A 14,920-nucleotide genomic window follows, 5' to 3' on the forward strand; every position below is an offset into this window, starting at 1 on the left:
CAGAGTAGCATGTACTAAAGCTTAGATTGACTGAATGTGCTTTTTGACAGACTGAGGAGCTTGTTCCTAGATGTTGAAATCAGTGGGTGAGGGAGCTTCCGGGGGGATTGAAATAATTTGAGTTCTGTTTCAAGGATTAACCAAAATAAAGATGTTTGTTTATATTATTGTGTTTTAATGCTGCTTTTTATAATATATTTGTACAACAATTAGTAAAAATGAAAGCAAAACCTTACTTCCTCCTGAAGTAAGTACTAGTTCTGAAAATTTGATGTAAATTTTATGATAATATATATTGGGTTCCCTTTCTCCTAGGATTATTTGTATGTAGTCAAGCTTACTGTGCATGTGAATAGAATTTACACTTTTTATGCTGTTTGCAAATAACTTATTTTCTACTTGCAGATGTATGTAAAATCAGGCAGAGGATAAGTGGCATTACATAACAAAAACAATAGTTGTGTTTGTGTTAGCCTATAGACAGCAGGACTCTGTGATAGTTGGAATAATGAAAGCACAGTTTATGAAATTAGATGTGAAGGAAAATATAGCTGGTTTAGAATTCTGCTGGGTTCTGTGAAAAGCTGCTCTTGTTTTCTGTATGGCAGAGAAATTAATATGGAGTAAAGGAAAGCACTTTTGCATTATTCTGCTGTGCTGTTGTTGCCCAATAGATCATTTGCTATTACTATACACTGAACAGAAGTAATGAAAAATATCCTGCAAAAACAGTAATAGTCTGAGTCCCTAACTTTTATAAAGTTAGATGTAAAAGCTCACTAAAGCTTGTTCACTCACTTGTCTTTGGATTTGGTACCAATGTTGTGGTAGATGTTTCTTTTGTAAAAAGAATATATCACTTGTCTTTATTTATAGAGCCCTTGGTGGTTTTTGGGTCGGGGTGTAGGGGAGGAGGAACAGTCTCACATCACTGCATCACCATAGTGCGGCTTTTGACTGACCATTCCTACAGTGGCATCAGATGATTACTTTCATGTTAGCATAGTATCACTGGTTTAAGCATTGTTTGTGTGGATTAAATGCAATATGCTGCTGCAGTTGCTTAAATTATATTAAATCAGGATAATTAGTTTTGTATTGAGAGTTTTGTTGTTTTTTTTTTTAAATAAAAAGTAAGGAAATATTTCTTTATGGCTTTTAGTAAGTTTACTGCCACAGCTTTTGTATCTTATGCGTTTAGTGTACATTTTGGTATTGTAGTATCTACTGTAAAATATTAATGTTTTACAGAATAATGAATAACCCGGCACTAATGGAAGGAAATGTCAGCTCCCAGTGCAGGTGGGGAGCTGTTAAAATTTTTAGGGTAGCTTGACCTCCAGTTTTCCTTATATTTAAGACCTTACTGGGTAACCTGTGTCTCCAGCATGTCCTTTATCCCAATTTTACATTGACTGTATTAATTGTTATTGACTGTAAAAAGTTACTGGATCTAAAGAACTTGTAGCCTTTGTTCATACATGTGGCTTCAGTCAATGTAGTGGCTGTGATTAAAAGCCCTTGCAGTATTCTGACTCTGAGCAATTAGTTTAACCTCTATTTAAACAGAAGTTTAAATTTGGACAACTGAGGAGGTTCTTGTATTTCCCTGTTTGCTTTGTGATCCCTTACAGTGAAGTTGATCTTCAGTGATTAGAGGGTGTGAGTTAAAATATTATTTCATCTTGTTGGACAGTTACAATTTATTCCTAAGCAGGAACCAAAATAGAAGTTGTACTTCTATTACTTTATGTAAAGTTTAGTCAATGTAAATTTCCATAACTGTCTTCTCTTCTGAAAAAGTTGGTGTATCCCTGTTGGCATAGATTGACCCACTTGAATCAGTGTCTGTAGGCAATATTAAAACTATATATTGTAGAGTAATATACTTAATTTTCAGGCTGGTATACAGGATGATAGGAGTCTAGGATGGGCCAAGTTGTGCCTGTTCCCACTATGCCGGCAATGTGTGTCTACTCCCTAATGGCATCTTCCAAAAGGCAAGGCCAAATAATTAATTTTGGGAAGTCACCCAGGATTATATGGTTGCATGTAATGCTTTCAGTGCCATAACTCTGCCAAAGTATGGAGAAAGCCTCGTTAACTATTCAAGTCAACCACTAAAGTGCAAGCGCTGAGGTTGAAATGGTTCCTACAGCACTTCCTTCTCTGTTCCTGCATGTAGCTCTCATTAAAGCAAATATTCTGTTGTTAAGGTTGTGGCTACTCTTACAAACCTTTTAACAGCTAATTAGAGCACGCTTTGGAAGTTGGGGAGATTCTCCTGTTTGCATAACCTTGGGTTTCCTGATTTCTTAGAAGGGTAGGATCTAGTGACTTAAATGCCTAAATGCTCTGCCATCACTACTTAGGAATTTGGGAATACCACAACCTATATAGGAAAAGCAGCTGTTACATTTCCTTGAGTGAGGGAGTACAAGTCTCTGACATGATCCTCCCTAACTAAATTGCTTGGCAGTGGGGAGAGGAAGAGGATCTTCATTTTTTTGAGTTTGAGCCTACTGCAAAAACAAGGCAAAGTTAAACCTCCTGTACAAAGGCAGATGCTAATCATCACCAAAGGCACTGATGTGGATTCTCCTGTGGGTCTCAATCTGGATGGGTGCATCTTAGACCTCTGCCCCTTATTCTTTTGTCACAGCAACTCTTAATCGAAGGCAGTCTAAAGAATTTTGCTCAAAACACTAGGAACCGCACATTTTTCTTCTTTTAAAATATATTGATTAAAATTCCTAGGCACCAACACACTCCTTAGGTTCCTAATTTTAGATACCTGTTCCCGTTATTATTTGAAATGGTAGATTTTTAAATTAATGTCTGGGTCACCTGAGTTGCATACGAAGAGTTCTTCTTGCGCTCTCCTCTTTCCGCAGAGGTGGTGCAGCAGCCTCTTGGTCAGCTCACCCTAACTGAGTTTACCTTTGGCACAGATGAGTAAGTAACAGCCTGGGAGCTGTGGGCAGGCATCCTTTCACCAAAGCTGTTTATGTTCAGTAGTTGGGGATTTTTTTTCTTTGTACTGTGCAGTTTTTTTGACAGTTCTAATTTGCCGTGACGTGGTCAGTGCTGTTTCCTTCCGGCTGCTTGAGAGCCTCTGGTAGAGATAAGGGTACATTCACAGTGCATTTTTAATATGAAGCTGAAGATCTGTTTCATGTAGGAACACGGGCACTCTCTGGATTGTACAGAGTTTATTTATTGGTTTCATCATTTTTAAATGGGGATTCAAGATCCAGAACATTTTACTTGCAAAACAACAACTTTGTTAAATTTGAACTGTGTGTGAAGAAGAAATGTGATATACTTGGGATATCCTACAGCTGAGTAGGTCTGTCTGAGTTTTTTGTATGTTCGCTTTGAATAAACTTTGAAGATGAGAGGTTTTAATGAATGTGAAAACTTCATATCTGAATCAAATGAAAATATGGATTTTCTCTTTGTTAACTTTTATAACATTTCCTTAGACTCATGCTTTTAATATGAAACACTTTGAAACTGATGCTGTATTTCCTGAAACAGTTCTGTTTCAGGTAATGAAAGTTCTCATACAGTAATCAGTAAAAGTAATACCTTTGGAGACACAAAAGTATCTGACTTGCTTGGATGTAGATAACAGTTTTAATACGTAGAAAGCTTTATTGCCACTGCTACAAATTCACATTGCTAAGTAACAATTTTTTAATGATAATTTTTTATTTTTCCCTCCACAGTGGTAAAGGCTATCGAGGCGGGAAGAACAGCTCAGGAAAGGATTTGCCTTGTTTTGTTTTGCTTTGAGAAGAGAAGAACCCAGGAACACTGATGATCTAAGAAACACAAACATTGATACTTGATCCATTTTGTGAACCTGCCTTTCTGCCCAGCTGGACCTCAGTGAAGCTCTCTGTTCATTCACATTCAAGAACATTTTTCTTTGTATGTGGAGCTGAGACCTGGGAATGCGTTATTATGGCAGCAGTTGTACAGCAGAATGAGCTTGTGTTTGAATTTGCCAGCAACGTCATGGAGGATGAGCAGCAGGTATGGGATGGTGTAAGAAACCATATTTGTACAATTTGGTGTTAGGAGTATTATGAAACACGAGGAAAAAATGTGGTGTAAAACACAAAAAGGAAACATTGAGGTCATTATTGTTGCAGCAGATCTTTGTGCTGTTTCAAAAGCTTCCTGTTGCTTCCCGTAACTTGCATACGCGGAACAGAAATTGGCTGAAATGTTATAACCTCTGCAATATTGCAGAGACATCTTCCTCCAAAAATATTTTTCCTGTTTTGCTGATTTGTGCCAGTAGAATCGATGCATATGTGATATAGAATTCTCAAAATGATGGTATTTTATAGTAGTTTCAACTTCTCTAGTGTACTAGGATAAAATTCTGAGTAGAAGTAATGGTCACCCTGCAGATGACTGGAAGGAGCAGTATGTACCTGCTCACTGTTATTTACAGATTGGTTTCTAAATTGTATTACTGCATGAGGCTTATTCAGAAATAAGCTTGAAAGTAATTTGCATTGGTTTCTTTTACACTACAGGGAAAATATGTCTGTTTCTACCTACGCAGACTCTCAGTTAGGTGGTGATTATTTAAACCACATCCTGTGAGTCCTGAAGCTTCAGTGTAGGATTCCTATTGTAAAAATAATGCAGCTTCTCTATAGCTGGTGGTTAATATTAGAGCTTGCATTTATTAACAAGAAATGAGGTGTCTGAGCCTTTTTAAAGGCTAAGTGCCATGACAAACTATTCCGTTTTTGTTAATGTAAAAAAGCATTTATTCTCCTCTCTTAAAAAAATACCCTGCTTTTGGTTTTATGATCTTGTCTCTGGTTTTCTGTATGGCCCAATATCTGGCTGGGTCACTGGCCTGTTTCTGCTGTCAGAGTCATGCGATCATTTCAATGAACTGAGTGTTGTCTGTCTAAAGTGCTAACTCAGTTTTGGGTGGAATTAGTAATGTAACTTCCTTCCCTGTATTTTTCCAGAGCTTGTGGTAGCCTGGGGATTTAGATATGGGAATTGCACAAGCGTAGTCAAAAATGAGCCTTACTTATTACCTCTGCTCGTTGTTCATTGCTGGCTTTACTTTACAAGCCAGTAGGAAATGGGAGAATTGAGGTAGGGAGGGCCACTTCAGTGTGGTTCCTGGGAGGGGTAGTGTGAGCAGATAGGGCTTTGTTTTGTTTAGCCACACATTCTACTTCTTGCAATTTCTTCAGATGCTCGCCTGAGAAACTTTAAAAATACTAAGGAGTGCTCAACAGGACAGTAAAACCTCTCTAAACAGAGCTTTCTCCAGCTTCAGAACAACTCAACCTTGATGTTTATCTCATAACCCCACTAAATTCTGCTCTGGATGAAGTCTAAGCAAAGATGTTCTGTAGCATACCTTAAAGGTGGTGAAATCAAAGATGTGAAAGGCTGGAGATAGAGGGTGCATAGCAGGAAGTCCATTGCTCCAGTCAGATGCAAGCTCCCTTTAAATCACTGGGTTCACTGAGTTCAGATATCAAAGATGCTAGCTGGCTGCCTGAAGGTAAATTTTAAATGCCCAGTTGTAGAAAAGAACTCCTGCACAGGTGAAGACCTGGGAAGCTGAAACAAATTTTCCTTTGGCTGAGAGCTTGTAGTACCTTAGCCCTAAAAGACTGCTTCTTGCTTATACTTGGTTGATCTGCTTCTTACTACACAGGAGCTATTGCTACTCCTAAAGTTTCTAAGTTCTTAGATTAGTCGTATTTAGGGATGGACAACAGAATTTGTGTACTTTGCAAAAGTGTTAGCTCTGTAAGTGCTCTGTGTTGAGCAAAAGCGGTTTTTTGGATCTTCATTGTATACAAATGGTGTTATTTAACTTATCTTTTGATAGTTATTTTTGCAATGCCCTCACAAGCTGGAGTTTTAACAACTTTGGTACTTTTCTTCTTGTCAAAGCTTTGCCTGGAGCTCTCTTGTGCCAAGAGCTCTTGGGACATGGGACAGCTGTGGGGAGAGGTTCAGGGTCTAAGTGGCAGCTATGCTCAGTATTTTAGGGAAGTCATAATTCATAGCTATTTTGCTTTTTTTTAAGTCTTGGTTAAACAACCATAAATTATGAACAGTTTGCAAATGTAAGCATTCAGTGGCAGATGCCAGTGGGAGGGGCTCAGTCACATGGACCCATGTGAACGGGAAGGACTTGCTCTTATCAGCTTTATTTTTTTTAGTTTAAAAAGAATGATTTTTAAATTTTTCATTATACTTGGAGGTTTCATTTATCACATAGTAGATCTGTGGTGAGGAAGAAATGAAGTGAAAATATCCTTATAGTTTTCAGAAGGGAACAAGTGGCTTGGGCTAAGGCTACTGATAACCTGTCTGGCTTCTGCTACATGTCAGAAGTCTGGTTAAAATAGAGAGTTTGCCCTTTTTCCCCCCGCTTTTTTCTGTGCTTTTGTTTTGTTTGTTTGGGTTCTTTTGTTGTTGTTGTGAGACAGAGGGAGATAGCACAAACAAAACTCCTACCCTGCCAAAGCCTGCAGGGTAGGAGTTCCTGCAGGCTTTGGCTGAGTCAACGCCACTGCGTAAACCTGCTTCTTTTTCTATCTGTAGCTTCTTCTCTCAATGCCTTTTTATTTAGTCCTTTGTGAACTTAATTTAAAAAGCTGAATAAAAGCAGGCATAGTGGCTAGATCCATAGTAGGAAGCTTTAAATGGTGTCAGGGAGAAGTTGAATCATTATGGCCATTAATTTGCTAACATGGTTCCCAGCATGACTGCTCTATGTTGGGCTGGGCTCTCTCAGGTGGCTCTGATGCTTGTAGTAACCTGTGCCTGAAGGCCCCTTCTGTACTTCTGGCATTTGTTTCTCTCCTGCTTTCTTCTGATAAAGAGGGGTCTGAGACCTTAGGTTGAGCCATGACTTCTGCACCATCATCTCATGCCTACCTTTGCTCTTCCATGTTCCCTGATATCTCCATGGGCTTTCAGAAAGATTAAGCCACCTGGTCAAGGTGTAAGTCTACATTTTTTTGGCTGTTTTTAGCTCCAGCAGAAGGTTCCTTTCCTTTACCCATTTACAGTTTTATGAACACTTTAAGGAAAATATGAAATCTGTAATGAGGTTGTCTTCCCAGAAAAGTGAGCATTGTGTGTCTGCCTGCAGCATCCTCTGTGCAATTTGGTCCCTTCTCAGATGCTGGCAGTGGGAACACCTATAAAGCTGAGAAGCTACCTCTGCCTCTGCACAGGGACTGTCAGCAAAGGAAAACTTCAAAAGCTGTTTTCTAGTCACTAAGGTCACTTCCCTTAGTTCTGTTTAGGGTTTTGGGGTGCTTTATTTGTTCTTGAGGGGGAGGATTGTTTGTCTTTTAATGTAAATGGTCATCTGCATTGCCAGTCTGGATGTTGTTATTTGGTTAGAAAGACAGTTGTTTTTTCCCTGAGGTTGCTTTCACCTTTTTTTTCCCCACGTAGCTTTTCCCTTCTACTATCTATTGCATGTATTTCTTCTCACCTATCACTCACTCACACAGCATTTATTCCACACCAGTTAAAAGCTAGTCACCTTATTCCTGGGACAAGTTGTCATCCTTAAAGACTTGCAGTATGAGAAGACAGTACCTCCAAAGCAGAAGAAATCCCCTTCCATTTTTTCCATTTCCATGGCCCAGATGGTGTTTTGATATTCTGTCAGTTGGTGACAGTTGATGAGACAATTTTCAGAGAAAAAGAGAAACACCTTGTCAGCATGTCAAACACACTAAAAGAATTAGAGAGCAGAAAGGAAGATTGCTGCCTTTAGCCCTCGAAGGAGGACGGGGTTCATTTTTCAGGGGATTGTGGGATATAACTAGTGCTTTCAGGGACCCACTTATGGGATTTCTGTGAACTTCATCTGTATGAAGTTTGCATTCCTCTGAATTGGTAAAGGTCCATCTATGGGGATTTGGTGGCTAATATTTGGGAAGATTTTAGCAGTAGCTCAATTGCTTTATGTGTCCAGCAGACATGGGAAATGGGTTGAAGCCAAGTCAAAGCTTTGCTGGAGCTAGGGTGTCATATTTTACCTATATTTTGTATGAGAAATATGAAGCAGCAGAAGTAGGAAAAATTTTAAAATACACAAATTGTTCTTCTATGGATCTCTGTATTGATTTCTTGAAAATCATTGCTGACACTTTAATTTGGGACTTTAAAAAAAACTTTGGGATAGTTTGCACTCTCCCTTTTTGCTAGGCCATATAGAAGCATGTTTGTATTAGAAATAAATTCTTTTGCAACCTTGCTATTAGAGATGTAATTTAATTTGTGTTAATTGAATCACTACCTTGTAGTTCTTAATTTAATGTTTTCTCTGTGTGCAGTTCTCATTGCACACTAGATTCAAAGGGAGGCATAGTAAAAAAGGGCTCTTTTGTAGTTCCAAATGTGTACAGTTATTTTTGTGTCTTACAGAAAAACAGAGCTAGAGGAAGGTTTAGATTGGCTCTCGACTGGGATTCAGATGCATTCAGTGAAATCAAGAGCATTACCTCACTATAGTCATGTGTACATCTGTGTACATTAGTATTAGCTTTTAAAACTGAATGAAAGGCTTGTGAATGAAATCATAACCAATTGCAAATACTGTATAAAAACACAATGGCCACTTCCACAAAAATGCATTTCAAATTAAATTGACTTAGTTGTGCGAATGCTTTTCTCAGTAGGAGCATATTAAAAGTTGTTCTTTCCTTTCTTTTTCACAACCATTGCAGGAAGGAAAGTCCATACATCGTATCACTGTAGGGACTGAGTTGGAAGCAGTTATAACAACAGTTTTAAAATAATAGAGTACAAGAAGTGACATTTACTCTGATTCTTCCAGTTCAAAACTGTGATCAACTTAAAGAAAAGCACATTTAAAGTGTCTTACCACGAGTGAATGCTTTTCTGTTCATCTCCAGCCTTTTGGAAGTGTAGTGTGTCAGCAGCTTCCTTGGTAGTCTGGCACCAAGTTCAGGTGAAGAGGTATTGCCCTGGGGGTTTCTCTGCCTGCAGACAGACATAGCAACCATATCAGAGTGTTGTGTGTATGATGATTGTTTCTAGATATGGCCAAAACCAGTTTAATCTGGCAGAGCAGTTCAGATCTGATCATAGGATTAAACCAAGTACTTCAGAACTGCGTGAAGCAGCACAGTTCAGTACCACAGGAAACATTCTGATCAGTAGAGAAGCATATTTTAGAAACATGTGGATGTTTGGGCTTTTGTAACTAGGTTTCATAGCAAAGTGAAGAGGGTGTAATATAAACAGGGCTTTGAAAAACTGATCTGAAAACATGTGACAATCAGTTGATTTTATCTGTTTTGTTTATTATTCTGAAACATTTTCCTACAACTCATCTTCTCAGAGGCCAGGCCAGTGGTGTGAGCGTCAGTCATTAGAGAAGGACAGAGCTGAGCCAAAGTGATTTTCTTCTCCAGCAGAAGCTAATGTAAGGCTTATCTGGAGCACAGGCAGCTCGATGTGTGGCTGCAGACACTGCAGCTCTTGAGGCGGTGCAGGGCGGAAGGGGCGAGGAGCGTGCCTCGCTGCGCAGACGTGGTGGGCAGGAGGAAGCTGGCCACTTGCTGAGGAGAGTGTGGGACACAGCTGCCTACACCAGAAACAAGCACCTCAATGCCTCCACCATTTCGTAGTCAATGCAGGTGTTTTTAGGGCATGGCATCCTATCATAGCACAGGAGCCTAAAACTGGGCAGGGAAATTGTGCCCTAGAAATGCCATTCCTGTCTGTTGGCTAGGAAGGAAACTTGGGGTTCTTAGCTCATGTCCAAGTGCCTGCACCACAGCTGTCTGTAACTTAAATCCCAAAAATTATGTATCATGGCATATTACTTAAACTGGGGTATTTAAACTATTTGCAGAGCATAATTGTATCTCAGGAATGAGGCCCTAATGGACCATCTATCTTGTAGCTTATGGAATGTATTGTTGAAAATAAAACTTTTCTTTAATGCATGCAGTTTTTTATTTTTCTTCTCTCTTAACAGTGCTTTATCCTTTTTTGTTGATGTGGCTTTTACTTCATCAAATCTATTTGTTTATTCTTGCCTGGAAGCAAATAGGAGGTTAGGGTCAGTAAACAAATAGGATGCAAAATGTGAACATGATTTTTTCTGAAGAACAGTAGGGTCCTCTTGACTATCAATGATTTCTGATTTCTCAGCTCCAGTACGATGCAGCATTGGTTAGAGGTGCCCACAAAGGTGTGGGGTAACAGCTGTCCTGTTGCATGACTTGATATACACCTGTCATCTGGTGATAAGATTGCACAAGAGGGCTTTAACTGGTCTGCACTTTGTTCATTTTTATTGATCTTCTACCATATTGCTTTCTTTTGAAACATGTTTCATAGAATAGGTCATTATTTGGTGGATCTTTTTTTAAAATTTTGGTTTTGTTGACTTTTTTTTTTAGGAGACTGTCCATGATAGAAGTCCATTAAACCATTAAAACACTATTTTTGGTTTTTAGTTCTTTTTTTGCTGATTGCCCTTTACCACAGTTTTTGCTGAAACATGGTTTACAAAACACAGAGCAATTTAAAGTGGTAATTACTGCCTTTTAAAACTTGTAATTGCACTTTCTACGTTCAGTACTTATGTTCCAGACTCTTCCCTAGGGGAGGCTAGCTCCCATAGCTGCTGTCTGGGTTGAGCAGATAGCTCTGATACCATTTTCTGTCAGTGACGGTGTGTGCAGTGGCAGGAGTGAGAGATGAGTAATTCTTAAACAAGAATTAAACAAGGACATAATCATACACTTGATTTTTTCCCTTGGGTTTTTAACTTGTGTGGTTAAAAAAACTACTTGATCTTCCTTCCAATACCCGAAGGGAACCTACAGGGAAGATTGAGACTATTTACAAGCACATATGGTGACAGTACAGGTGGGAATGACTTCAAACTTACAAGATGGTAGGTTTAGATTAGATATTGAGAAAAAGTTCTTTACTGTGAGGGTGGAAGGGTAGTGGAACAGGTTGCCCAGAAAAGTTGCGGATTCCCATCCCTGGAAGTGTTTAAGGCTAGGCTCGTGGAACTTTGAGCAATCTGATGTAGTGGAAGGTGTCCCTGTCCATGGCAGGGGGATTGGAACTAGATGATTTTGAAGTTTCTTCCAACCCAGGCCATTCTATGATTCCATGATAAATACATATCTGTGCTCTTCTTTGGAGGGTGAGACCAAAACTACATATATTGGTTTTCTCAGAAATATGTTTTAGCGAGCTTTTAGGTTTTTTTCTTGTTTTTAAGCTTGACACATTCATAATGTGTTTTATTTTTGTAGTTAGGGAACCTTAGAGTTAAACTAGACTTTCTTTGAACCTGTTCTGCTATCAATCTGCTATAACTTTCTTCCTGCAAAGCACATTTTAAAATGCTCACTTTGAAAAATACAGTGTCTGTGGTAGATGTTATTTGCTGAAAACCTCTTCCTGTTGAGCGGTTGCCTTTTCAGAAAGTGTGTTACTTGTTATTATTGCTAGTCAGTTTGATTTCTGTTTCCCAGCTGCATCTTTTCCTCTGTATCTGATGTAAAATGACTATCAAGACCAAAGGATGATGTCTAAATGCCAACTTTGGAAGGAGAATGGCGAGGGCGTGTGGTGTGAGCAAGATCAAATGACTAAAGCCATAAGGATTAGAGAGGGAATGTATTACAGCACTTTCATCAACATGTTACACCCCTTCCTTCTGTAACAAGTGTCCCCTAAAATGGTGATTTTCAAATAATGTCTCATAGGGAATTTGTTGCCTGTGAGTGCTTTGTCCAGTCCTCACAGCCACAGGACTCCTTCACTCTCAGCAAAAGGTGAAGGTGTTTGCAGCAAGTTGCTCACCCAGTATTATTGCCAGCAAAGTTTAGCACTTACTGTGCTGTGCCGCTCCTCTGTATTGTCAGCTTTAATGCTGCAAAACTCTGTCATGCAAGTCTGGTGTTATGTACTGAAGTGCAGTCAGTACAGTCTGTACAGTAGATACTACAGCAATATTCAGCCTCTGGCTCCTGGTGGGACTGCTGCTATTTGCTCTCAGGTGCTAAAAACCATCTTTAGTATTCCTTCCTGACAGTTTGATATCCAGGTGGTTTAGAACAGATCTGTTGAAATATTAGTCATTAAGTGGCTAGATTGGAGGCAGTCTAACTAATATTTTGGGGTTTTTTTTCTCCACCCTCTAGCTTGGTGATCCATCTATTTTCCCTGCTGTCATCGTGGAGCATGTTCCTAGTGCAGAACTCCTACATAACTACTCTGGCTTAACCTGCGTGGATGAACCTAGTGACATGATCACTGAGAACTCTCTGGATGTTGCAGAAGAGCAAATCATAGAAGATGATGATATCACCCTCACAGGTTGGCAATAAAACCACCTCTCTGCTACTCTGCACTCTCTTGGTGCAAAGACTTCTCTGCGTCTTTGTATCAAGATGGCTGTGACTAATGCAGGAAGAAAGTTAAAGGACAAAAAGCAGCAGGGAGCAAAATGAATAGTGGTATTGAATGCTGTTTAATTCTATGCAAGACAGAGAAAATGGCATTAATATTGTTGGCAGGTGGCTTGCAATCCCAGGTGCACTCTTCCCAATGGTAAAGAGTTTCATCCATCAACAGTGGATGCTTAGAGAACCAAGAAGGTTTTTCTTTGTTCTCTGTAGGTTTTGTTTGCTTTTAATTAACATGTGATACATTCCTAAGTAAACACATATAGCAACAAGTAGGAATATGCAGCTTGAGTAGATGCTGCTTTTAACTTTCTGAGGGTATACAGTTATAAATTAAGATGTGCATGCTAGCATGGCTTACTGGTGTAAGTATACTCAGCATACTCTGAGTAACTCTAGTAATGATTCACACCTGAAATACAGGGGTTTTTTTTGTAAATTCTATTAGAAAAGGTAGCCCTAAAGAACAACCAATTCTCAAGAAGAAAGTTCAAAAATCTGTCACATTTTTTAAAAACAACCCCTCACTGAATGTATGTAAAAAATCTCAAAGGTGGAGTAGATGCTTTACAGAGAGAAGTTTTCTTTCAGCCACTAGCACCACACCTGGACTGTCTCCAGGGATGGAGACAGCTTGCTGGTTTCACTCATACTTTTGACATTATTTCCAAAGACATGCTCTGATACAATCTTTTACTACCAAAAGCAAAACAAGAACTCAACATTAACTTGACATGAGGAACAGTTCACAGAGTAAATTGACATGAGCTGTTCTCAGTATTTTTTTCATAGCAGTGAATTATCTGTGAACAGACTGTGACCATACAAATAAATTAGGTTATTATTCAAGAAGGTTTTTGATACTCAAACAGTATTTTATGTTGAGACTTCTTGCCAACTTGCTGTTCATATTAATTATTCACACTACAACTGGCATTTCCCCAGTGTGTTACTTAAGCACCACTTAATGCATCTGTGTGCATTTCATAGAGTCATTTTTGTGAATCCATATTCACTGTAATATATCGTGTGTTAATTTTTACATGCATGAGTAATTGTGAAACTCCACTTTTGTGAATGCCCTTGTTAACCTTCTTTTTCTTTTTCTTTTTTTTTTTTTGGTTGTTGTTGCTGGTCACTTGAGAAGGGTTTTCAAATTGCTGCCAGAAACTGAAAATATTTAATCCTTGTAACTGATGGTGTCCAAGGGTTTCTGGGATACTTTGGAGTCAGACAAGTGCAGTATTGTTCCCATCATACATTATAGTTCAAGAAATCTGGATTTCTTTAAAGGCAAAGTCCTTAGAAATTGAGAGCTGCCACTTTGAAGAGATGATTGCTGTGAAGGAGATGATAACTAATTATCAGTTTCACAGTCTCCATCTTGTGCATGCTGTGGATTTCCTTAGAAGGGAAAGGGGATCAATGCAGGATGGGCCAGGACCAGCACTGTGGCTGGAAAGCTCCTGCTCAGGACAAGGCAGTCAACGCTGGTAGCTCAGCCCCTGGTCTCTGGCAGGAAGCTATCCAGCCTGACTGCAGTGGGGCAGAATTTGGGGCCCAGGGGTATGAAGGCACCCCACAGGAGAGGAGAGGACACTGGGGAGGGAGGCCCCTGTTACCTCCCTGCCCACTGTGGACAAGCACTGGCTGTAGCCACAGCTGCCCGGTTGAACTGCGAGACTGCAGTGTGGGAGACCCTAGTTCAAGTATAGCTTGCTTTGGGCCGCCTCTGAAATGGGGCTAATCATAGCTCAATTTTCCCACCTACTCTGTTTTTCAGCTGCTTTTTTTCTTTTCTCCCTTCTTTGAAGTTTCCTTCTTGATTTTGTTTGCTCTCAACAGTGAAATGTGTTGTTTTGCTCTTTGAAGTCAGTACCAGTCTTTTCAGTTGCTTCCACGTTATGCCTTTGAGAGAGGATCAGACATCATAAAGACTGTGCTAATTCCACATTAAAATATTTATGACTGAAGTTCACAGCAAAACAAAACTGAAGCCACCATAATTTATGACTAAACATTACTGAGCGATGACTGCTTAATATGAAGGATTTAGGTTTTTTAAAGTTACTCTTTTTCAGTACTATTTTGTGACTGCCATCCACTGTGCTTCTCTTTTCTCCTGGATTAACAGAAATTAGCAGTAGGCCTCACGAAACTGTAGCAATCAGTTTTTAGGGATCTATCTGCAGAGTAGTGGGCGCTGATAGGTTTTTTTCATCTATAGGATGTAGCTTCAGCCCTTCAATAGCACAGCTATCACCTGTTGGTAATTGACCTGTCATATAAATTATAACCTGGAGAAAACTTAAGAACAGCATCTGTTGCACATGAAACCCTACTGAGACATGGACAGCAATCAGCTTTTTAGCTATATTAATGTTCATGCTGTAATTTTTTTTTAATGAATAGGCAGATGTGCCTTA

The 14,920-nt window shown here is 39.3% G+C and overlaps 1 protein-coding gene across 11 annotated transcripts in view; it reads left to right on the forward strand.

Moving 5' to 3' along the window:
• The window catches only part of ELF1 (E74 like ETS transcription factor 1), an 87,725-nt gene that overhangs the window by 46,091 nt on the left and 26,714 nt on the right, over window positions 1-14,920 (forward strand). For 9 of the 11 annotated variants that reach the window (XM_059465918.1, XM_059465910.1, XM_059465921.1 and 6 more), the window contains 2 exons: window positions 3,732-4,041; window positions 12,231-12,405. In XM_059465918.1, the coding sequence (XP_059321901.1) occupies window positions 3,970-4,041; window positions 12,231-12,405 (247 nt within the window). In that variant the 5' untranslated portion in view covers window positions 3,732-3,969. Of the gene's footprint in view, window positions 1-1,287; window positions 1,303-3,247; window positions 3,350-3,731; window positions 4,042-12,230; window positions 12,406-14,920 lie in introns of those variants that run through there. The other 2 variants (XM_059465916.1, XM_059465915.1) reach the window with 2 other exon arrangements.

This window comes from Ammospiza nelsoni, chromosome 2 (assembly GCF_027579445.1).
Source record: "Ammospiza nelsoni isolate bAmmNel1 chromosome 2, bAmmNel1.pri, whole genome shotgun sequence".
NCBI classification, from domain to species: Eukaryota; Metazoa; Chordata; class Aves; order Passeriformes; family Passerellidae; genus Ammospiza; species Ammospiza nelsoni.